The sequence below is a fragment of the Salmo trutta genome, chromosome 24, assembly GCF_901001165.1.
Source record: "Salmo trutta chromosome 24, fSalTru1.1, whole genome shotgun sequence".
NCBI classification, from domain to species: domain Eukaryota; kingdom Metazoa; phylum Chordata; class Actinopteri; order Salmoniformes; family Salmonidae; genus Salmo; species Salmo trutta.
Window position 1 is genome coordinate 7,274,469 of NC_042980.1, and position 26,679 is coordinate 7,301,147.

General features: G+C 39.5%; 1 protein-coding gene across 4 annotated transcripts in view; it reads left to right on the top strand.

The window, feature by feature from the left end:
* lrrfip1a (leucine rich repeat (in FLII) interacting protein 1a) overlaps positions 1 to 26,679 on the top strand; it is a 74,198-nt gene that overhangs the window by 22,027 nt on the left and 25,492 nt on the right. For all 4 annotated transcript variants that reach the window (XM_029710836.1, XM_029710833.1, XM_029710835.1 and 1 more), the window contains exon 3: positions 16,237 to 16,287. In XM_029710836.1, coding sequence (XP_029566696.1) covers positions 16,237 to 16,287 — 51 coding nt within the window. The remainder of the gene's footprint in view (positions 1 to 16,236; positions 16,288 to 26,679) is intronic.

The following is a 26,679-nucleotide window of genomic DNA, read 5'->3' on the forward strand; positions in this document are numbered from 1 at the left end:
TATTTCAACCAGACAGGTGCTCCACGAAAGTCAGAAATGGCAATATAATAAATACCTTACCTTTTTGATCTTCTGTTGGCACTCCAAAAGGTCCCAGATACATCACAAATGGTCCTTTTTGTTCGATAACGTCCTTTTTATATCCATAACTCAGTTTAGCTGGCGCGCTTCAGTCAATAATCCACCCAGTTTCCCTCCATCAAAATGAATCCCAAACGTTACCAATAAACTTTTCCAAACAAGTCAATGTTTATAATCAAACCTTAGGTACCCTAATATGTAAATAAACAATAACATTTAAGACGGCGAATCGTTATTGTCTTTACCAGAGAAAAATACCAAAGAACGCGCTCTCTTCCACGCGCTTGGAAACACTACAGCCAAAATGGGAGCCACCTAGAAAAACACATTTCTGGCTAATTTTTACAAAACCCAGCATGAAACTCTTTCTAAAGACTGACATCTAGTGGAAGCCCTAGGAACTGCAAGCTGGGAGGATTTTGCCTTATAAGTGACAGCCATTAAACAGTGGTAGGCTGAATTTTATTTTGTTGGATGGTTTGTCCTCAGGGTTTTGCCTGCCATATCAGTTCTGTTATACTCAGACACAATTTTAACAGTTTTAGAAACTTTAGAGTTTTCTATCCAAATCTACCAATTATATGTATATCCTAGCTTCTGGGCCTGAGTAACAGGCAGTTTACTTTGGGCACACTTTTCATCCGGACATGAAAATCCTGCCCCCTACCCAAGAGGTTAACCTCTCTTCCCACCCTAGTCAACAGCCAGTGGAATCGCGTGGCGCGAAATAATACAAATACCTCAAATGCTATAACTTCAATTTCTCAAACATATGACTATTTTACACCATTTTAAAGACAAGACTCTCGTTAATCTAACAAAAACCAAAACCACAGCTAAATGCAGCACTAACCTTTGATCTTCATCAGATGACACTCCAAGGACATTTTGTTATACAATACATGCATGTTTTGTTCAATCAAGTTCATATTTATATCAAAAACCAGCTTTTTACATTAGCATGTGATGTTCAGAACTAGCATACCCACCGCAAACTTCCGGTGAATTTACTAAATTACTCATGATAAATGTTGACAAAATACATAAGCACATTTTGCAATATTCTGAGTACATAGCTCGGCCATCACAAGCTAGCTAATTTGACACCCACCAAGTTTGGGGCTCACTAAACTCAGAATTACTATTAGAAAAATTGGATTACCTTTGCTGTTCTTTGTCAGAATGCACTCCCAGGACTTCTACTTCAACAACAAATGTAGTTTTGGTTTGGTTCCAAATAATCCATAGTTATATCCAAATACCTCCGTTTTGTTCTTGCGTTCAGGTCCCTATCCGAAGGGTAATGCGCGAGCGCATTTTGTGACGACAAATGTCAAAATAATGTGCATGTGTCTGCTCAAACGGTCAGAAACAGACTCCATGAGGGTGGTATCAGGGCCCGATGTCCACAGGTGGGGGTTGTGCTTACAGCCCAACACCGTGCAGGACGCTTTGGCATTTGCCAGAGAACACCAAGATTGGCAAATTCGCCACTGGCGCCCTGTGCTCTTCACAGATGAAGCAGGTTCACACTGAGCACATGTGACAGAGTCTGGAGACGCCATGGAGAACGTTCTGCTGCCTGTAACATCCTCCAGCATGACCGGTTTGGCGGTGGGTCAGTCATGGTGTGGGGTGGCATTTCTTTGGGGGGCCGCACAGCCCTCCATGTGCTCGCCAGAGGTAGCCTGACTGCCATTAGGTACCGAGATGAGATCCTCAGACCCCTTGTGAGACCATATGCTGGTGCGGTTGGCCCTGGGTTCCTCCTAATGCAAGACAATGCTAGACCTCATGTGGCTGGAGTGTGTCAGCAGTTCCTGCAAGAGGAAGGCATTGATGCTATGGACTGGCCCGCCCGTTCCCCAGACCTGAATCCAATTGAGCACATCTGGGACGACATGTCTCGCTCCATCCACCAACGCCACGTTGCACCACAGACTGTCCAGGAGTTGGCGGATGCTTTAGTCCAGGTCTGGGAGGAGATCCCTCAGGAGACCATCCGCCACCTCATGAGGAGCATGCCCAGGCGTTGTAGGGAGGTCATACAGGCACGTGGAGGCCACACACACTACTGAGCCTCATTTTGACTTGTTTTAAAGGACATTACATCAAAGTTGGATCAGCCTGTAGTGTGGTTTTCCACTTTAATTTTGAGTGCGACTCCAAATCCAGACCTCCATGGGTTGATAAATTGGATTTCCATTTATTATTTCTGTGATTTTGTTGTCAGCACATTCAACTATGTAAAGAAAAAAGTATTTAATAAGATTATTTCATTCATTCAGATCTAGGATGTTATTTTAGTGTTCCCTTTATTTTTTTGAGCAGTATATTATTGATTGATTGACTATGGCTTTTCAAATCACCCAGTATTGCTATCTGCAGCGTTAGTTCTAGGCAAATGTTGCAATTCTTCAGCCATTCCTGGACCAAAAACGAGCTACATATGGACAATACCAAAATAAACGATCTAATGACTCTGCCTACTCACAGCAGAATCTGCAGAGCTGGGAAGATTGTATCCCCCATATATATAACATTCTATTAGTTGCAAGAATTTTGTATAGTAATTTAAATTAAAAAATTCGAAGTTTTGAATCCGGCGTTTTTTTGCGTATCAATTCATAAACCATGTGCCATGGAATGGGTACATCGAAAATCTCTTCCCAACTATTTTGCAATTTATATGGCACAGCTGTCTGTTTTTTGGTCCTTAAATGAAATTGGTATATGTTTTTATTTATCACACTTTTCTTTAACCATTTATGTTCTTTAATACAAGGCCGACATACAAGTTCCTTACTTTTTTTCCCCTTCTACTTTCCTCTTCCATTTTTGTGGTAGTGCTGCAATTAATTGGTTGCAATTTTGGGTAGAGCAGACATTTCCATATGTCTGTGTTAGCTGCATGTGTAACATCACTTCACCAGTCCTATTTATAATATCATCCACAAAAATTATACCTTTTTTAAACATTTCTTTGAAAAATACATTATCAATTACTATATTTGAATTTAACCACAATATTTGTTATTTGTTCTGTCTTTTCAGGTGGATTAAACTGAAATTGCAACCAACTTTCTAAGGCTTGTTTAAAGAATAAAGATATTTTGGAGATTATTTCCTTTACAAACAACCGAAAGTGGGCAAGTGTAATCTGAATAAAGGGAAAAAGGCCCTTCTTGAACATAGGATGAGACATTCGTACCAATTTACTAGAAAACCAGTTTGGATTTAAGTATAACTTTGGTATGACTGATGCCTTTAGTGAGAGGTCTAATGCTTTAATATTTAACAATTTCTGCTCTCCGAATTCATATTCATTATATAAATAGGCCCTTTTAATTTTATCTGGCTTGCCGTTCCAAATAAAATTGAGTTTTTTTTTTTTTTTTTTTTTTTTTTTTCATATAATTTAAAAAGCAGGTCACTAGGTGTAGGCAAAACCATAAGTAAACTGTGATATGACTAAAGAGTTAATCAGGGTGATTTTTCCACAAATAGATAGGTATTTTCCTTTCCATGGTAGCAAGATCTATTTTTGCTAACTTTCTATAAAAATTTATTGTAGTGAGATCATTTCTTTCTTTTGGGATTTGTATACCGAGTATGTCCACATCTCCGTCAGACCATTTAATTGGTAAACTACATGGTAGTGTAATATTTGCTTTTTTTTGGTGATCCAATACGTAATATAGTACACTTAATTTGGTTTTAATCCAGAGAGGATATTTTTTGCCCATCTTAATCTTTTCTTTTTATTGGCCAATCTGAGATGCCTTTTTCTTTGCAACTCTGCCTAGAAGGGTCATTTTTATTGCTTCTGTAATCAGCACAACAGTTTTCAGCTGTGCTAATGTAATTGCAAAAGGGTTTTCTAATGATCAATTAGCCTTTAAAATAAACTTGGATTAGCTAACACAACGTGCCATTGGAACACAGGAGTGATGGTTGCTGATAATAGGCCTTTGTACGCCTACGTAGATATTCCATTAAAAACAATCTGCCGTTTCCAGCTACAATAGTCATTTACAACATTAACAATGTCTACACTGTATTTCTGATCAATTTGAAGCAATTTATTTGTGCATTAAAATAAAATGTATTTTGAAAACAAGGGCATTTCTAAGTGACCCCAAACTTTTGAACTGTAGTGTATATTACTCTTAGTGAATTTCCACATGGGCGCGGATATTGGAAATTTAATCAAAGCCTATTGGATGATAACATGTTAACTAGGACAGAATAAATTATAATGGACTTTATCTGACAACATGGGTACAGCAGCTCCCCATATTGTATGGGACACTTTTAAATGTGCCTTTAGAGGCCATGCAATTCAATATTCCTCTCTTAAACAAAAGCAATTTAGTTCAAGAGTCCATATTAACAAAGGAAATGGAAGGAATAGCACAGATAGCAATAAAAGCTGTGCCATGGAGGAAAAACAAAAATAAATTAAGTTACTTATTCAAGAAAGATCAAGTACAGTACCAGTCAAAAGTTTGGACACCTACTCATGCAAGGGTTTTTCTTTATTTTTACTATTTTCTACATTGTATAATAATATTAGTAATAGTGAAGACTTAAACTGTTAACACATGGAATCATGTATTAACCCAAAGTTTTAAACAAATCAAAATAGATTTTATATTCTTCAAAGTATCCACCCTTTGCCTTTGACAGCTTTGCAGACTCACATAGGCGACCTTCTATAGTAATACTAGTCTCGTGCGAATAGAACCGCTGGGTTTCTCAGCCTTCAAGTACCCGCTAGAGAACGGTCGTCCCCTTTTTGCCTACGTTTCTGGCTAATACTCGTAATCGTATCTGTAAATTGACAGTTGATACTAGTGATTGGAAAAAAACAGACTTGTTTTATTATGCCTAAAGCCCTATATGGACGGCATTCATTTTCCTGGGGGAGGTCAGGTAATGTAATTGCTGTATGTGTACGAGCACAAAACACATCTGTAATTTTAGTCCTGTCCGAATCTGCCATTTACATGGCAGGAGAGGTTACAATTCCAGACAGAATAACCTATAGTTTTTTGGCAAACACCAAAGTCCTCAGATAATATTATTCCCATGCAAATCCACATCCCTGTGTTTGGAGAGAAATGTTTGAAAGGTGTTGCTTGTGGTTTATGCAAGGAAACAATAACTGATCGATAAATTGAACAGTGCCGTGCATAGTCTATATACAGTTGAAGTCGGAAGTTTACATACACCTTAGCCAAATACATTAAAACTGACATTTGAATCCAAGTAAAACGTTTCCTGTCTTAGGTCACTTAGGATCACCACTTTATTTTAAGAATGTGTAATGTCAGAATAATAGTAGAGAATGATTTATTTCAGCTTTTATTTCTTTCATCACATTCCCAGTGGGTCAAAAGTTTACATGCACTCAATTAGTATTTGGTACCATTGCCTTTAAATTGTTTAACTTGGGTCAAACCTTTCCGGTAGCCTTCCACAAGCTTCCCACAATAAGTTGGGTGAATTCTGGCCCATTCCTCCTGACAGAGCTTGTGTAACTGAGTCAGGTGTGAAGGCCTCCTTGCTCGCACACACTTTTTCAGTTCTGCCCACAAATGTTGTATGTGATTGAGGTCAGGGCTTTGATGGCCACTCCAATACCATGACTTTGTTGTCCTTAAGCCATTTTGCCACAACTTTGGAAGTATGCTTGGGATCATTGTCCATTTCGAAGACCCATTTGCGACCAAGCTTTAACTTCCTGACTGATGTTGCTTCAATATATCCACAATTTTCCTGCCTCATGATGCCATCTATTTTGTGACGTGCACCAGTCCCTCCTGCAGCAAAGAACCCCCACAACATGATGCTGCCACCCCCGTGCTTCACAGTTGGGATGGTGTTCTTCGGCTTGCAAGCCTCCCCCTTTTTCCTCCAAAAATAACAATGGTCATTATGGCCAAACAGTTCTATATTTGTTTCATCAGACCAGAGGACATTTCTCCAAAAAGTATGATCTTTGTCCCCATGTGCAGTTGCAAACCGTAGTCTGGCTTTTTTATGGCGGTTTTGGAGCAGTGGCTTCTTCCTTGCTGAGTGGCCTTTCAGGTTATGTCGATATAGGACCTGTTTTATATACTTTTGTACCTGTTTCCTCCAGCATCTTCACAAGGTCCTTTGCTATTTATTTGCACTTAGTATGTTCATCTCTAGGAGACAGAACGCGTCTCCTTCCTGAGCAGTATGACGGCTGTTTATGCTGGCGTACTATTGTTTGTACAGATGAATGTGGGGCCTTCAGGCATTTGGAAATTGCTCCCAAAGGTGAACCAGACTTGTGGAGGTCTACACACTTTTTTTGAGGTCTTGGCTGATTTCTTTTGATTTCCCCATGATGCCAAGCAAAGAGGCACAGAGTTTGAAGGTAGGCCTTGAAATACATCAATAGGTACACCTCCAATTGACTCAAATTATGTCAACTAGCCTATCAGAAGCTTCTAAAGTAATGATATCATTTTCTGCAATTTTCCAAGCTGTTTAACCTCTGGGATCGTTCGGGACTTGAGCGTCACACCTCGCCAACAGCCAGTGAATTTGCAGGGCGCCAAATTCAAACAACAGAAATCTCAATGAAAATTCCTCAAACATACAAGTATTAGACACCATTTTAAAGAAACTTCTTGTTAATCCAGCCACGGTTTCCGATTTCAAAAAGGCTTTACGGCGAAGCACACCATGCGATTATGTTAGGTCAGCGCCTAGCCACAGAAAACCATAGACATTTTCCAAAGAAGGAGAGGTGTCAGAAATAACATTAAAATGAATCACTAACCTTTGATCTTCACCGGATGGCACTCCCAGGACTCCATGTTAGACAAATGTGTGTTTTGTTAAATAAAGTTCAGCTTTATGTCCAAAAACCTCCTTTTGAAATTGCCGCGTTATGTTCAGAAATGCATTGTCTCAAACAAACATACGGTGAAATTGCAGAGAGCCACATCAAATTACAGAAATACTCATCATAAACATTGAAAGATACAAGTGTTATACATAGGATTAAAGAAACTTCTTGTTAATCCAGCTGCTGTGTCTGATTTCAAAAAGGCTTTACGGCGAAAGCACACCATGTGATTATGTTAGGTCAGCGCCTAGCCACAGAGAACCATACAGCCATTTTCCAACCAAGGAGAGGTGTCACAAAAGTCAGAAATAGCGTTAAAATGAATCACTTACCTTTGATCTTCATCTGATGGCACTCCCAGGTCTCCATGTTAGACAAATGTTTGTTTTGTTCAATAAAGTTCATCTACCTACGTTTTGTTTCCTCGTTTAGTCCAGTAATCCAAATGCACAAAGCGCGGTCCAGACACAAGTCCAGACACAAAGTCAAATTAAAGTTTGTAGAAACATGTTAAACGATATAAATAATCAATCTTTAGGATGTTTTTATCATAAATCTTCAATAATATTCCAACCGGACAATTCCGTTGTCATTAGAAAGGAAAGAGAATGAGCGTCGTGCTCATGGCCACGTGCGAGACTAAACTAATGTCTTTCAGCTTGACCACTTGTTGAAACAGCTCTTATTCGATCCCCTTTCACAATACAAGCCTGAAACAACTTCTAAAGACTGTTGACATCTACTGGAAGCCTTAGGAAGTGCAATCTGACCCCACAGACACAGGAAATTGGATAGGCAATTACTTAAACTACAAACCTCAGATTTCCCACTTCCTGGTTGGATTTTTCTCAGGTTTTTGCCTGCCATATGAGTTCTGTTATACTCACATACATTATTTTAACAGTTTTGGAAAATTTAGAGTTTTCTATCCAAATCTACCAATATGCATATCCTAGCTTCTGGGCCTGAGTAACAGGCAATTTACTCTGGGCACACTTTTCATCCAAACTTCCCAGTGCTGCCCCCTTTCCCAATGAAGTTAAAGGCACAGTCAACTTAGTGTATGTAAACTTCTGACCCACTGTATTTGTGATACAGTGAAATAATCTGTCCATTAACAATTGTTGGGAAAAAATGACTTGTCATGCACGAAGTAGGTGTCCTAACCGACTTGCCAAAACTATAGTTTGTTAGCCTTTTGGGGATAGGGGGCAGTATTTGCACGGCCGGATAAAAAAACGTACCCGATTTTAATCTGGTTACTACTCCTGCCCAGTAACTAGAATCTGCATATAATTGTTTGATTTGGATAGGAAACACCCTAAAGTTTCTAAAACTGTTTGAATGGTGTCTGTGAGTATAACATAACTAATTTGGCAGGCCAAAACCTGAGAAGATTCCAAACAGGAAGTGCTCTCTCTGACCATTTCATGGCCTTCTTGATCATCTCTAACCAAAACAGGGGATCTCTGGCATGACGTGACATTTTCTAACGCTCCCATAGGCTCTCAGAAGGCGCCAGAAAGCTGAATGGTGGCTTTGCAGGCCCTGGCTGGAAAACATTAGCGCATTTTGTAAGTGGTCGATCTGAGGACAATGAGACTGAGGCGCGTGCCCGAGCTGACACCATGTTTACTTTCTCTCTCTTTGAACGAAAACAACCACTCCCGGTCGGAATATTATCGCTTTTTTTACGAGAAAAATGGCATAAAAATTGATTTTAAACAGCGTTTGACATGCTTCGAAGTACGGTAATGGAATATTTAGAATTTTTTTTGTCACACAACGCGTTCGGCGCGTCACCCTTCTTTACCCTTCGGATAGTGTCTTGAACGCACAAACAAAACGCTGCTATTTGGATATAACGATGGATTATTTGGAACCAAACCAACATTTGTTATTGAAGTAGAAGTCCTGGGAGTGCATTCTGACAAAGAACAGCAAAGGTAATCAAACTTTTCTAATAGTAAATCGGAGTTTGGTGAGTACCACACTTGGTGGGTGTCAAAATAGCTAGCCTGTGATGGCCGGGCTATCTACTCAGAATATTGCAAAATGTGCTTTCACCGAAAAGCTATTTTAAAATCGGACATAGCGAGTGCATAAAGGAGTTCTGTATCTATAATTCTTAAAATAATTATGTTTTTTGTGAACGTTTATCGTGAGTAATTTAGTAAATTCACCGGAAGTGTTCGGTGGGAATGCTAGTCACATGCTAGTCACATGCTAATGTAAAAAGCTGGTTTTTGATATAAATATGAACTTGATTGTACATAACATGCATGTATTGTATAACAATGTCCTAGGATTGTCATCTGATGAAGATCATCAAAGGTTAGTGCTGCATTTAGCTGTGGTTTGGGTTTATGTGACATTATATGCTACCTTTAAAAATGGGTGTCTGATTATTTCTGGCTGGGTACTCTGCTGACGTAATCTAATGTTTTGCTTTCGTTGTAAAGCCTTTTTGAAATCGGACAGTGTGGTTAGATTAACGAGAGTCTTGTCTTTAAAATGCTGTAAAATAGTCATATGTTTGAGAAATTGAAGTAATAGCATTTCTAAGGTATTTGAATAACGCGCCACGGGATTCTACTGGCTGTTGAGTAGGTGGGACGCAAGCGTCCCACTGGCCCAGAGAGGTTAACAAGAAATTTGTGGAGTGGTTGAAAAACAAGTTTTAATGACTCCAACCTAAGTGTATGTAAACTTCCGACTTCAACTGTACGAAGGGCCTACATGAATCAACTTTCACAGTAAATGCTTTTGTTTCTAGCTTATGTGCTAATTAATTGAACTTTGCTAAATGCTTTAAAAAAATATTGTGCCTAATGCATGCCTTCCTGTTAGATTGCAAAGCAGCACCCAATTGAGCTAAACGTTTGGAAATGCATGTCAAGTGCAGGTGCGCTGTTTAACTCATATCTGAAGACTGGGGGGCATTTAGGACGTCTTCTACTGTGGATCGCTAAACTATTATAATGATTATGATCACACTTCCTCAGTTCAAATATTATGGCGACACTATGGTTTACAAACTTGGGAACGGAGCTCGAGTTATCGGTGTAGCCGGTAGTCGCCCGGACTTGTTGAAATATCTTCATGCCTAGGAAAAAAACCCTCCAGGCTTCAGTCAATGTGTATGTGTGTGTGTGTATGTATGTATGTATATATATATATATATATATATATTAAAAATGAATTGCACGGGGCTGTTTGGTGGGGGGGGGGGGGTAATCCCTTCTGGAATAACGGACATTCTGGGGTAATAAATGCATAACCAACGTTCTCTAGTAATACTAGTCCGTGTGAATAGGGTTTAAGTAGATGTTGGCAAAATACTGATCTCTGCAGATTTGGAGCTGTGTGTGACCTGTACTCAATTTACAGCAGGCAAACAAGTTTGCTGTTATTCAGTCTGAATGCACATCCAGTGTTTCTTCTAATTTCCCTACTCTCGCTTCGCTTATTAGATATTATGCATATTGATAGCTTGCTAGAAAACATCCTCACCTATTGATTTATCATAGTAGCAGGCTAACAGGAGGAAGCAGCAGGCTAACAGGAGGCAGCAGCAATCTCAATGATCAGACCGAAACGTGATGAGGAGTGATCGGGTGAAATATGAAGCAAGTGAATGGAGCCGGCTTAGGGTGAAATATGAAGCGATTGAATGGAGATCGCTTCGCTCTATCCAATCAGAGCAGCAGGCTCAAAGTACAGCCCACCCTTCTCTTCACATACAGGCAAACTAGCCAGTTGAATTATTGACAGCATGGTGCACCTCCCCTCCGGTGGCTGTCTCCTTGGCAGCAGTAGCTGCTTTCTTGGTGTTCACAATTTTTCATTAATTCGCTTTTGTTCTAAATTGAATCTCCTTACTCATCGATATTCCAATTTGTAAGTCGCTCTGGATAAGAGCGTCTGCTAAATGACTTAAATGTAAATATTCAAATGTACCAACAATCGTGCACACGACCTTACAATTAAACAGGCTCTAAAAACCTTTCTGTTCGTGACTTAAAAATTCTGACAACTGCGCAATGTAAAATGCAACTGTTTAGGAAAAGTCAGGGAAGGAGGACGTTGCTTTTGAAATGGCAGATTTATTTTTATTACAAAATAATCAAACGGCAGGGTGTGTTGGCCTATGGCTGTTCTAGTATTAAAAGTATGAGGAGCACTGTTGGCTTGGTATTGGGGAGAGAGATTTTGACTCGGCAACCACAGCTTGTAGACGGAGCTCAAAGTTACAACGTATAGAACAGATGATTGAAACCGGTTGTTGAACCAGATCGGTAGGAGTATCTTGTTTGGTTTGCTTATTTGCTCACGTAGATGTCCACCAAGACCCAGATCAAAAAGCTTGTACAAGTAAACTGGAGGCTTTTTAGAAGAGCCTCTACAAACACTTTAAGGAACCGCCCATATTGAGTTCATCAGACTTCATTTGGTGATTGCAATTGCTAATGCATTTCATAATTAATGAATTCATAAGCCTGTAAATGTATTTTATTTTTTGTTGTTGTTGGAAAAGCAGAATTTATTTCTGTTGTCCAAATGGACAAAAAAAATCATACAAATAACAATATCAAACAATTACTACCCACCACTGCGACCTGTATGCTCTCGTTGGCTGGTCCTCACTACATATTTGTTGCCAAACCCTCTGGCTCCAGGTCATCTAAAAGTGTTTTCTAGGTAAAGCTCTGCCTTATCTCAGCTCACTGGTCACCATAGCAACACCCATCCGTAGCACGCGCTCTAGCAGGTATATTTCACTGGTCATCCCCAAAGCCAACACCTGCTTTGACCGCCTTTCCTTCCAGTTCTCTGCTGCCAATGACTGGAACGAATTGCAGAAATCACTGAAGTTGGAGACTCATATCGCCCTCACTAACTTTAAGCTTCAGCTGTCAGAACAGCTTACCGATCGCTGCAGCTGTACACCAGCCCATCCAAACAAATACCTACCTCATCCCTTATTTGTTTTAGTTTTTCTGCTCTTTTGCACACCAGTATTTCTATTTGCACATCCTCATCTGCACATCTATCACTCCAGTGTTAATAATTGTTAAATTGTAATTACTTCATCACTATGGCCTATTTATTGCCTTACTTCATTTGCACTCACTGTACTCATATTTTTCTTTTGTTATTGACTGTACGTTTGTTTATCCCTTGTATCTCTGTGTTGTTTTTGTCACACTGCTTTGCTTTACCTTGGCCAGGTCGCAGTTGTAAATGAGAACTTGTTCTCCACTGGCCTACCTGGTTAAATAAAGTTTTTTTTTTTTTTTTTTATAAAAAAACGTTTTAATATAAATACTTAGATCAGAATTGCATCAGTGTCCTCCGGATGTGATGTGTTGGACACGTCTCCCAATCTCAGCAGAGCTCTTGGAAGTATAATTATTGTTCTGTCATTAGCAATGTCTTCTCTCTGTGTGGCCCTTACTCTAATTACTGTACTGTTCTCTCTCCTATGTAGCTATACATACCGAATACAGATTTACTTTATTTTTTCTTTTCTTTCTCGGTCTATCGGTCTTTTCTATTCTCTTTTTTTCCCAAAGTCACTTGTTTTATTCTTTATCTTTGTTTCCCTGGTTCCTCCTCAATTGTCCTGGCCGCTTCTATAGATCTATCAGGTTCAGAAGGAAGGCTTGTTGCTACTTGCTTTTTAAAATGTATTTCCTGTACTGTTTTTCTACTTTCATTATCATCTTGTAAAAATGTGCTTGAATTCAAATGCTAAGTAGTAAAAAAAAAAATGCATTCCCATTATAAATGTTGGACACACCTACTAATTTCAGGGTTTTTCTTTATTTTTAGTATTTTCTTCATTGTAGAATAATAGTGAAGACATAAACTATGAAATAACACTTATGGAATCATGTAGTAACCAAAGAAGTGTTAAACAAATGAAAATATATTTGAGATTCTTCAAAGTAGCCACCCTTTGCCAGCTTTGTAAACTCTTAGCATTCTCTCAACCAGCTTCACGTAGAATGTTTTTCCAACAGTCTTGAAGGAGTTCCCACATATGCTGAGCACTTGTTGGCTGCTTTCCATTCACTCTGCGTTCCAACTCATCCCAAACCATCTCAATTGGGTTGAGGTTGGGTGATTGTAGAGGCCAGGTCATCTGATGCAGCACTCCATCACTCTCCTTCTTGCTCAAATAGCCCTTACACAGCCTGGAGGTGTGTTGGGTCATTGTCCCGTTGAAAAACAAATTTATAGTCCCACTAACCTCAAACCAGATGGGATGGTGTATCGCTGCAGAATGCTGTGGTAGCCATGCTGGTTAAGTGTGCCTTGAATTCTAAAGAAATCACAGACAGTATCACCACCAAAGTGCCCCCACACATCACACCACCACATCCATGCTTCACGGTCGGATCCACATGCGGAGATCATCCGTTCACCTGATATGCGTCTCACAAATACATGGCGGTTGGAACCAAAAATCTAATTTGGACTCATCAGTCCAATGGACAGATTTCAACCGGTATAATATCCATTGCTCGTGTTTCTTAGCCCAAGCAAGTCTTCTTCTTATTGGTGTCCTTTAGTGGTTTCTTTACAGCAATTAGACATGAAGGCCTGATTTCACACATTCTCCTCTGAACAGTTGATGTTGAGATGTCTGTTACTTGAACTCTGAAGAATTTATTTGGGCTGCAAATTTTAGGCTAGTAACTCTAGCTAATCCTTTGCAGCAGAGGTAACTCTGTCTTCCTTTCCTGTGGCGGTCCTCATGAGAGCCAGCTTCATCATAGCGCTTGATGGATTTTGCGACTGCACTTGAAGAAACTTTCAAAGTTCTTGAAATGTTCCTTATTGACTGACCTTCATGTCTTAAAGTAATGATGGGCTGTCGTTTCTATTTGCTTATTTGAGCTGTTCTTGCCTTAATATGGACTTGACCTATATGGTAAAAGGCAATATTCTGTATACCACCCCTAACTTGTCACAACACAACTGATTGGCTCAAATGCACTAAGAAGACAAGACATTCCACGAATTAACTTTTAACAAGGCATACCCGTTAATCGAAATGCATTCCAGTTGACTACCCCATGAAGCTGGTTGAGAGAATGCCAAGAGTGTGCAAAGCTGTTAAGGCAAAGGGTGGCTACTTTTAATAATCTCAAATATGAAATCTATTTTGATTTAGCACTTTTTTTATTTATTTTTGGTTACTACATGATTCCATGTGTTATTTCATAGTTTTGATGTCTTCGCTATTATTCTACAATGTAGAAAATAGTAAAAATAAAGAAACCCTTGAATGAGTAGGTGTCAACTTTTGACTGGTACTGTAGCTAGATAATAATGAAAGTCTGACCTGTGAGTGTCCTTCCTTTCCTCTCCTGCTCTTTCCTCAGAAATATTATGGCTTGGACAGCAAAGTAGACCGTGAATGGAGATGTGTCACGCAATGGATGGTGCAGTCGCCTCCTGGTTATGGGAGTCAATAACAAGAATTCATCTTTGACAAACCTATGCATCGCTGAATGAATTAGCTGTACTAACAGTTGTGGAATAATCATTTGTTTTGATTTAATGCATTATGGAAATTTACTCATTTTGAATATTCAAAACTGTTAAAAATGCCAGAGGGCCAGTGGTATGTCAGTTGTTAGCCACAGGGCATAGCTGAGATTTTAAAAAAAATGGGCTTTCCTCCTAAACCTGTGATACATTTGCTTTTTGTTTTTATCCAGGAGGCTTTTGTGTGCAATGTTCCTTTTAGCTTAGAAGTTCTAGAGCAGATTGTTGATTTATAAGGTCACACATCTAATGATAATCCAGTTGTTCAGACAATGTATGTGCATGTTGAATGGGTTTGGATCTGCATGTCCTATCCCTTTCGTGTGGACTGCATGGGGTTTGATTATCCTGTTGTACTGCCAAACGATTATCTTATTCTTGTACAGTTTACCTGGGTGGTTCAGATCCACCAGACTGGACACTGTGTGACATGCGTCTCTTGTCATATTGTGTTTTTAAAAGATGTACTGAAATGATGTGAAGGTATCGGGCATCAATACCAAGTAACCAACCACAGCATTTAGGAGGTATGAGAGGTGCCGCTGCGGGACAGAAGCTAATCTGTGTGTGACCATGTTTACAGCTTGAGTGGTTGGGTGACAGGATTACTATCCATGGCCATAGTGATATGTTGAACTGCATGCATGGCTGCCTAGGGAATGGATGCAGTGCACTTGACCATTGACAATGGTTCACTGTCAAAGTTTAGCAGGCAATTACCCTTCACTTTCAATTCTCCTCAGTTTAATAGCCACAGTGAGTTGACTTGGAAGAAGTGAGCATAAGTGCTAGAAGTCTTCCTTTTGGAATCATTGTGTGTTTTTGCATGCAAGTGTGCTGTTGAGTTTAAATTTGGGTTCTTGCTGAAACCCCTCTCTGACATGCCTAATTGAACACCTATGTTGACCTTGTCCTAAGCGTCACCTCCTGTCCTGTCATTTGTCCCTTAATCTCTATCTGTGTATTCTCTTTGCCTTTTCATTTCTCCAGGAGGACAGTGAGAGGTACTCTCGCCCCTAAGAGACATACCTCGGTGTGTATTCTTTTCCCCCCCTCACTTTTTTAAACCTTCTCTCCATCTGAAAAAAGCAGCTTTAATTTCTTGGAACCGTTACTGGATACCTTGAACTCGGGTGCTGGAGAGTCACAATGTCAGCACGCTTTTGTTCCAGTCAGACACTGATCCACTTGAGTCAAATGATGATCTTATTATCCTATCAGTCAATACACTCGAATAGTGTTCCAATATCCAATCCATACTAGCATACTATTTAGTATGGGTCGATTGACAATATCATATAGTACATGCCTTATCATGTAGTAGGCTTGTTGGGATGTATGTCAAGTCATTGTGTGGCCCACTCTGACTCCAGTGCCCTGGGCCATTGAGCTGTGTGTTCAGGCACATAATCTGGGCTGGACAGCCAGTCAGGGAGCAGAGAGAAAGAGGTCAAAGGTCAGTCAGGTCATTTTATAGATCGAGGCGAGAGATCATGTTTCAATTAACCATGTTAAACACCAGGTTTGGGGTCAAGTCCATTTCGATTCAGGAAGCAAACTGAAATTCCAATCTTGTTTAAAAAAATGAATTGGCATTTCAGTTTACTTCTTTAATTGACTGTTTAACCACGTCAATAGTAAACATTTTTTTCCAAATACAGATGTTGTACTGGGAAATAAAATAACCTCCTTATTTGTTTCCCACACAGATCTCAGACGATGATGAGCAGATGTCGGTGGGCAGCCGAGGCAGTGTGAGGGTCAGTATCACTCAAACTCCGCCATCTTTATTTTCAAACCAATTGCACAAACTCTGACCCTGTTAGTTAAGAGACTTGAGGTAGAAACTACCCCTAACCTCAGATCCAGGATCAGATTTTCTAGTTCCACATCCTAACTAGCCATTAGGACAGTAAAAATAAACATCTGACCCTGGACCAGTGGTTAGGGGCAATTTCTATTAACTTGCGTGAAGAGGTACGCATGAATGTTTCCATAGCTGCTTACAAGGGGGTTGCAAGTACAACCATCACTTGGTGCCTAAACCCTTGGTGACGATGCTTTTATGTCATTGAGCAGTCAGATCTTGATGCAATAGGGGCCTACGGAGGAGTGGTAAGAGCTAACCCTTGCATGCCATAAAGGTCCTTTTGTCGGTAACATTTCGTTTTTATAATTTAAACTCTATTCAGAGCAAGGCAAAAATGGAGTACCAATACATGACAGTCGTCTTTGGAGAAAATTAAGTATACCTTGATCAGGCACCAATTATGCCCCGGTAGTTTTTGCTCTTAGCGACGGCAAAATAGCTTCACAGGAAGACCTACAGATTGGTTGGTTGGCTCATTATTTACATTAACTCAAACCTTCCATCAGTTGAACTGCTGACGTGATAGTTACTAACCATGTGTTTTAATGTGTGTTTGGAAGATTGGATAGGTGTGCAGTGTTGTGTTCGTGTGTCTGCGTGTCACAAACATTAGCATGGAGGACTAATTGTGTTCAGACATAATGGTGTGTGCTCAATGGAGAAAGTTGGCACGGCTGTGTGACACAAAGCCTGACTAATTGACATTTGTGTTCTAAAGTTGAGTTGCATGTTCTATTACCATCTGAACTACTAATGATTGCCACTCTGAGCCATGTGTTTCGATGCTTAGTAACTTAACAAGCACTTGTATTAGGTCATTTTCACACATAGTTCTTAGCTATAATTCGAATTAGTATGATTATTTACATTGTATTTTTTTTTTCTCCATTTGGTCCAGTTGGTTAAATTTTTCCAAATGTCAAACTAAAATGCCTACACAAAACAAGTAATTTGTTTATTGGAGAAAAATGATCAAGTTAAATCCATCTATGATTATCAAGAAGCATAATTTGTGCGTCTCATACTTCAGATTACTTTCGCTTTGGTCTCCCAACAATATGCGGGAGGAAACAGCGCAATAGCCGCTCTGATGTGAATAGCCTATATCCCCGTCGCCCCTAATCTGCATAGGATGCGCTCATAAATGTGCTGCTACTAACACAATGTTTGAGGTATCAAGTTACGGTAATGCATGCATTTCATCAAATGCTCACAGCCAGCCAATAATACTGTGCGCCTCTGAATATTTTCCTGTGTTCTCACCTGCAGCGAATCGCACTACGGTGCGAACGGAATTGGATGTTGTTTTGTCCTCTCCTGAGTGCAGATAGAGTATTCACACCGGTCCAAACTAAGGGGGAAACGCACCAAAGTTTGAAAAATCCAAACCAATGTGTTTGGAAAGCCTCTTTACATTCAATTTTTACTTACAAACATTTCTGTTTGTAGACTTGTTTACATGGATATGCTTCTTAATAAAACCTATTCGAAACAAGCCATTACACTTCGTTATTATCATGTTTTTTTTATTATTATTCAGGTTATTACTTATAAATACGAATCACCAAATTTAAGATATGCCAGGTTGGAGAGGATCTATCACATTTTTGTATATATGCCTACCTTGTCCTTGTCTGTTGGCTTTTGTGCATATATATATTATTTTAATAATATTCCTATTTTGACGCAGAAAACCAGCCTAAGCTACTGAAAATAGGCATTTTACAAGATTAAATCATGACATGAACGTTTTTGATTCTTATTAAAGAGATGGAGTCCAGAAGGGTACTTTAGGAGACTTTCTGATTGGACATAAAGGCATATAGAGAGAATCAACAAACGCGCGCGCACGCACACCCCCGTAAATGCATCCGTCAATCAAAGCCACCAGCGTATGTCAGACACAAGCAAATATTTATAGTGTCCTTAAAACCTATCAAAAAACCTAGGCCTACCTTTGACTTTCCGAAGGTAGGCTATAAGATAATGAATTGACAAGGAAAGTATGAAGGGCACAGCTATGCTATAGTATGAAGATGAAATTGACAATCATTAAAATTGGAACTATTATAATTTGAATGGGTGTTAAAAAAACAGACTTTGTTGATTTACTGTGTGAGGTGAAGAAAAAAATTCTTAAAAGAAACCGGTTGTGAACTCCACAAACAATGTTTCCACTCCGAGAATGAAAACGGTAAATTACTGTAATTGATACATACATTATCAAAATTAATGTAACCAAATGACAGCGATTAATGGTAAATTGCCTGTTTTACAAATGGAAGGCTACCACATGGGCATTCGTAAAAGTGCATTGCGGCCGACACTATATATCCTAGGGTACTACCCTATTTTGCGAGGATAGGGCAGCAATAATTTTTTTGTTTTGCCTAGAACGGCATAGCGGCCAGGACCAGGCCTGATCAGCATTGATTAGTCTATATATTGAGAAAGGATTACGTATCAAATTATACCATGCCAGGTTGGAGAGGACTTGGCTCATTGTCCATTTTTGGGACATTAGCCCATTATAGGCTCAGAGCCAGAACAACCTTGTCAACTGCTGTTGAATAATTAGATTGAACCTTTTTTTAAATACCAATTTATTTATTGACTAGCAAGTGACGAAAACATGCATTGTATAAAAAAAGTCCATACTGAAGTCCCATAGCGCTCGCTCAACACCCTGGAGCGTCTAGCGGATTAGCAGCTCGAGCATCAAATTATGGAAAGAGGAGCTGTAGAAAGTTTGGTTGACTAAGTTAGCAAAAACAATTGCTTATCATTAGTAAACACTTCCACTATTAGGTAAAGTTTATCAACATGAAAATAAAGTTAATATAATCCTAAAATGAATGTAGCCTTATTTAAATGGTTTTGATGTTTATGTTATTTTCATGATGGTCTTTAACCATCAGTTATTCAATTACAGTCACAGCCCTAATAAATAATTGCTTCAGCGGAGTACTATCATGAGAAATTCAGTACTGAGACTGTCATTTTTTTCAAACAGTAACCTTTATTTAATAATGATTAATTATTCCAATAATGAAACCATCGACCCCACACTCTGAAGTGTGTTGCGGAGTGCTTAACTGATAATGAAAAAACATGTTATGTAGGACCTAAAAATGCTTAGTCATCCTGGTTCCAACCTTCCCATAAGCCACCTTGGTCCATCTCCTGGTTATCTGCACGGGATATTGTTTTAATTCCAACCCAGCTTAGTTTCCCAGATGCCAGGAAGACGAGATAATGAGGCATTGTTCTGAACTCTTCCAGGCTATGTCTATCTCGGGTCACACGCACCACATCTTGTCTATGGAATGCCATCTTTTAGGTTTTTATCACCAAGTCATTGTCAGCTCAAGCTATCGCTAGCAGACTAACTGCAGGAAGGTAGAGTGGAAACCATCTCTTTACAGAAACACACAATTAAACAGAACAGAAATGTCCAACTATTTAAGTATTAATTCCTAACTATTAATATTAAACAAATCAGGTAAATGTGTGACTTTTCTATCACACTACTCTGTTTGTCCCTGGCTAGTATAATGGAGTAAATCAACTATTAAAGAGCTGGCTAGCCTGACTGCCAAACTTCTGTTCCAACACAAACACAAGTCGCCTCCCAAATGGCTCCCTATTCCCTTTTCTAGTGCACTAGTTTGGACCAGGGCCCAGTGGGTATCATAAGTATTCACCCCCTTTGGATTTGTTCCCATTTTATTGCGTTACAAAGTGGGATTGAAATTATTTTCATTGGGATTTTTTGTTGTCGATCTACACAAAATACTCTGTCAAAGTGGAATATTTCTAGGACTCCATTGGAGGGATGCGACACCATTCTTCCACGAGAATTTCCATAATTTGTTGTTTTGTTGATGGTGGTGTAAAACGCTGTCTCAGGCGCAGCTCTAGAATCTCCCATGGGAGTTCTATTGGGTTTTGATCTGGTGACTGAGCCGGCCATGGCATACATTGTTTCATGCTTATCAAACCATTGTGTCCACTCGTGCCCTATTTGGAAGCACCTGCTTTCAATATACTTTGTATTTCTCATTTACCCCAGTGTTTCCATTTTTTGGGCAGTTACCGGTACCTTGATTAGATAAGTATTCAATACATGTTAGAAACACATTTGGCAGCGCTTATACGTAAGTCTTAGAGATTTGCACACTGGGATTGTGCAATATTTGCTTATTGTTCTTTTCAAATTATTATTTTGTTCAAGCTCTGTCAAGGTTTTGGGGATCATGGCTAAACAGCAATTTTCAAGTCTTGCCATAGATCTTCAAGAAAATGTAGGTCAAAACTGTAACTTGGCCACTCAGAAACATTCGCAGTCTTCTTGGTAAGTAACTCCAGTGTAGATTTGGCCATGTGTTGTAGGTTATTGTCCTGCTGAAAGGTGAATTCCTCTCCTAGTGTGCTGTAAAGCAGACTGAAGCAGGTTTTCCTCTAGGATTTTTCCATCCCGTTTTCTTTTTATCCTGGAAAAACTCCCCAGTCTTTGGCGATGACAAGCATACCCATACCATGATGCAGCCACCACCATGGTTGAAAATAAGGAGGTAGTTACTCAGTGATGTGTCACATTGGATTTGCATTTAGGCCAAAAAGGTTATTCATTTGCTGTGTTTTGTTTTTGCAGTATTACTTTAGTGCCCAGTTGCATACAGGATGCATGTTTTGGAATATTTGTATTCTGTATATTTTTATTTTTACTCTGAGATTTAGGTCATTATTGTGGAGTAATTACAATGTTGATTCATCCTCAATTTTCTCCTTTCATGGCCATTGAACTCTGTAGCTGTTTTAAAATCACCAATCGCCTCACGGTGACATCCCTGAGCAGTTTCCTTCATGTCTTGCAGTTTAGAAGGGCAACTATCTTTATTGGGTGGTTTAATACATCATTCACAGCATAATTGAATATCTCCTTAAAATTGTAATGTCTGATTTGTTATCTACCAATGACTGCCCATCTTGTAGTTGAATCTGTGCTTGAAATCCAATACTTGACTGAGGGACCTTACATATGTAGTATGTATGGGGGACCGAGGAAAAGGGTAGTCATAAAATGTCAACCCCTTCTTATTTGTGACTTTTTTTATTATTTTTTAAGCCATTTTTCTCCTGAACTAATTTAGGCTTGCATAAACAAAAGGTGTGAATACTATCACAACTGTTTTAGTTATTCGATTTTTATAAATGTAAAACAAATTTGAAATGTTCTTTTCACTTTGAAAAATATGAACAATTTTGTGTAGATCAAATGAAGAAAAAATCACAACTAAATCAGTTTCAATCCCAATTCGTCAACAAAATGTGAAAAAAATCCAAGGGTAGTGTGCGTAAGTATAATGCCCACAGTATAGGAAATAGAGTTCCATTTGGGATTCAGTGCTGCGTCGGTGTCTATCTTTAACACTGTTGTCTGAATCTTCATAGAGAATTGTTTTATGGTGAGTAATCATGGAAAATATTGTAGTGCTAAGGTTCTGGAGTAGCGTTGATATGTTGAGTGAGACATAATTCCATAAAGGGAAACGCAAGTTGTTAAAACCAAAAAAAGGGATGGGTCTAGGCCTAGTTGCGTCAGTTTGGGATTTTCTTGGCTTTTGCACCGGTTTGCTTGTTTGACCCAAATCATAAAGTAACATATGGCTAACATCTTGATCAGTTGTTTGGTGATGATGAGAATCAATGAGGCGATTGCAAGGTTTCTTCCTCGCATCTTGCCTTGTTGCACATGTGTTTATGTATTCTTTCTGTGACATCTTGTACAGTATATCAGTAATTACTGTGCGTGTGTGGCATGGGTAGGTAACAGCCCGATGGCTTTCCCGATGGGCGGAGAGAGCTCCTGACACACCTTTACCCTCCTGTCCTATCTTCCTCTCCTCCACCCCCCTCTCCCAGGGGGGTGGAGGAGTCCAAGAAGTCCAAGAAAAAGAAAAAAGACAAACACAAAGATCGTGACTCGTGTAAAGACGAAAGCCACTGATCTTAATGAATAGCCCAAATGGAAAAGTTATTGCGGTATTCTTGCTCATTTACGTGGCTTCTGTCCCTTACAGAACAACAGTTATGACGATGGGTACAGTGCTATAACCAGTCTGGTTAGTTGTGTCTTTTAACCTGTAGTAACTGGCTAGTCTCCAGCAGGGTAAATGGATGGATGCCAATGGGTGACTTCAGTTGGAACAAGTTGGACAACATTCAGTTGGAACAAGTTAAATGGTCAGAAATGTGTGTGTTCATTGCGCGTGTTTTATAAGGGAGTTTCAGGATAGTGGGGTTTCCATGCCACACAATTCCATACTGTTTGTTTCCGTATTCCTTATTTCATCAGTCCACTGTTTTAAAAGGTCATTATTGACCACATTGAACTATTCAAAGATAGTTCCTTGACTGCTCAATTTTGGATTCAGTGAGGGAAGTTATGGTTATGATTTCGCAGGTAGAATGGTGCAATTTTACATGGTGTGCTCACTGTGCTGTAGTTAGGTGCCCTGTAGTTCATTAGGCTTTCTCCGTCTCTCCTCTTCACCCACTCTGAGCTCCAGACTCCGTGATGAGCACAAGCAGGGTCTCTCACTCCTCCAGACTAGACCTGCAGCTGGTGGGTTCCCTCTTTCCCTCTCCCTATTTCTTTCCTTTATAATTCTGGTAAAAGCCCTACTGCCTTCATTTATTCTGCCAATAAAGAACCATTTGTATTAAAATGTATTGATCTGAAGATGGTTAACCCTGCATCTTCCGCTTTGTAAGGAAATTAATTGTGGCAGAAATGTGGCCTGTTTGATAGCAATGTTTTCTTTGTTGTAGACGCCAGGGTTTAGCTCTCCCTCTCTCCCCGCCTCACCCACTCTCAGAGCTCCAGACTCAGTGATATGAGCATTAGCAGTCTCTCACTCCTCCAGACTAGACCTGCAGCCGGTGGGTGTCGTGTAAATGACTGTGCATTAATACTTTGGTGTTACCTACAGATGCTGGATCTCACTTCTGACCCCAATTGTATTGTGCGATATGTGCGTCTTGCGTAATGCTCACTCCTTTCTCTTTCTCAGCACGGCTTGTCCACTAACCGTCAAGTGATATCTGCATGTCTGACTCCTCTCACTCAGTGTCTTTTTCTTCCAGTTAATCTGGGTGTTTTTTGGTTCTTCACTCGTGTTTCTTTAGCACTCTCTTTAGAGTAGCCACCTTTAGCTTTAAATGGATATGTTCTCTTGTTCAGCATTTATGCCAAATGAATTTATGCCAGAAGCGTTTGACATGATTATGACTTAGTATGACTCGGCATGGTTTCGTTCATCATTATTAAAACTTTTGAAAGAAACCGTGAACTGTGTGTGAAGTTACGGCTGCAGAAATAATGCTAATGGTGTACAGCTCAGGATTTGAATTATTTATTTTATACAGTCATTTTTGCTCATCTTTATTAAGGGTGTCAATAATTTCAGACTCCACTGTACATCGCGATGTTGGCTAGGAGGATGTTTCCACCTACTTTTGTTGTATTGAATGGGATTGTCATTGGCCAGTTTAACTTTTCAACAAAACACATTTCGATTTAGGTTTCCTAGTCATTTCGGTTTCCTCTCTCTCTTTCTGTGTTGCTTTTTATCTTTCAATCCCACCCCCTCTGCCTCTTTCTCTAATTTTAGGCATCCTATACTTCCTCTGACCTTTACAACAAAAATGATCTGTCCTCTCCTAGACAACAGCTTTCTTCCTACAATGGCTACGAGGTCTGTTCACACACACTTCGAAGTTGTATATAAAGACAAAATTGCCTCTTTCCTGAGGTGTGCACTCCCAGAACTGCTCCTAGATCAGTTTGTGCTAGTTTTGCCAATATGTTTGGTGTGACCATGACCGTAGGAGTTGACAAGGCGGCATACAGATCTGGGACCAGGCTAGATGACATGGTCTTAATGTTACCCAGGCACTGACTACAATGTCTTTTGAATACATGTTGTGACATGTATTCTTACTCCCTCCCTACTGTACCAACATATTTAGTAATCTGGGCTACTCTGCCAGATCTACTACCAGCGCCATCACAGGGTTTGTGAAGGCATTCATTAATCTGACCTTTGACCCCACCCATTATGATACTGTACGGTGCCTTCAGAAAGTATTCAGACCTTGAGTTTTTGCACATTTTGTTATGTCACAACCTTATTCTAAAATGGATTAAATAGTTTTTTCCCCCCCTCATTAATCTACACACAATATCCCATAATGACAAAGTAAAAACAGGTTTTAAGAAATGTTTGCAATTATAGCCTTGAGTCATCTTCATATGACGCTATAAGCTTGGCACACCTGTATTTTGGGTCTTTCTCCCATTTGTTCTCTGCAGATCCTCTCAATCTCTGTCAGGTTGGATGGGGAGCGTAGCTGCACCGCTATTTTCAGGTCTCTCCAGAGACGTTCGATCAGGTCCAGGCTCTGGCTGGGCCACTCAAGGACATTGAGACTTGTCCCGAAGCCACTCTTGCATTGACTTGGCTGTGTGCTTAGGTTGTTGTCCTGTTGGAAGGTGAACCTTTGCCCCAGTCTGAGGTCCTGAGCGCTCTGGAGCAGGTTTTCATCAAGGTTCTCTCTGTACTTTGCTCTGTTCATCTTTACCTCGATCCAGACTAGTCTCCCAGTCTCTGACGCCGAAAAACATCCCCACAGCATGATGCTGCCTCCACCATGATTCACCATAGGGATGGTTTCATCCAGACGTGACGCTTGGCATTGAATTTACCACAGGTGGACTCCAAGTTGTAACATCTCAAGGATGAGATGTTACTATGAGCTCAATTTCGAGTCTCATAGCAAAGGTTCTGAGTACTTATGTTTAATATAATATTTATTTTGTAGAAATTTGCAAACGTCTAAACCTGTTTTCGCTTTGTCATTACGGAGATTTTATTTTTTATTTAATCCATTTTATAATAAGGCTGTAACGTAACAACATTTGGAAAAAGTCAAGGGGTCTGAATACTTTCCGAATGCACTGTATATACCAGCTGTAACACACACTTTTTTCCTACAGTCAACTAAATAAATTAAAAATCAACATGAGCTCTTGAAAATAAGCCACTCTGTGGTAAACAAGAAGTTCCGATCGAAGTTACTGTATAGCAGCAATCACTTCACTTTTGCTGTTCCTATTTTATTGGAGAAGTAACGGCACTGGAGAAAATTGGCTATGATTGTCACTGTGTCATGTGGACTATCAAGCATGATCTGAGAGCACTGCCTCGAAGAATGTAATGTTTTGTGTGTGTTTGACATCCGATCCCACCCCTGCGGGGCTCTTTATATGAGGACAGTGCACAGTGGGTCTCGAAGGGTCATCGGCTCCAGTTCTCGTGTAAGACTCCCATTGTGTAACAGAATTGCGCTGAGACTCCGATTTTTCACTTAAAGTGTATGCCAAACAAAACCATTAATTTCAAATTTTAACAAACCATACAACTCTAAGGACTACCGTTCCCAATTTACACTGAACATTTCACAAAACACATTTAATCGAAGAAATGTGCAGATGCAAAGTTTGGTAACAGAATTTTTTGGCAAAAACTCCCTGTTTTTGTGTCCATGTTTTCCAAAAACTCTTAAATATCTGCTCCAAATTAAGATTCAACTATGTCTTCTGAAATAATGGGGTGTCACTGTCACATGACACATTGACAAAATTGAACTACAGTAAGTGAATTGGATTTACACTAGTTAACGGAATTGCGGTAATCGAATTTCATCATGGGTCCCTGATCTGAACTACACATAAATGCATAATTATGGATATGAATGTCGTTCTCTTCATGGTGATGTCATAAATAGATACACAAAGGTAGAAATATGTAATATCCTCCTTTGCATATTTGGGTATTATTCTACACACCAGCTATTATTTTAATGAGCTCTGCCCCCAAACAAGACCAAATTTCGTTGGACCGGACCAAATCTGAACCAATCATAGAAGTCTGTTTCACTAGTTTGGACATCAAACAATTTCCCATTGTAGCCAATTCCATTGCAAAAATTCCATTCAGATTTTTCGGAAAATCTGTTACCGATTTTGGTAACGGAATTTCCAGTTTTAATCACTTAATTGATCAGTAAACACATTAACTAATTGATAGATCTATATTTACCTGTTACTTCTGTGAACTTTCATTATCTTCTCTCTCATGAGGGAGAGGGGTTTGAAAATATCTTAAAGATATGTTGGTTGTTGGTAATGGATTCTCAAGGCAATGTTTCTTAAACT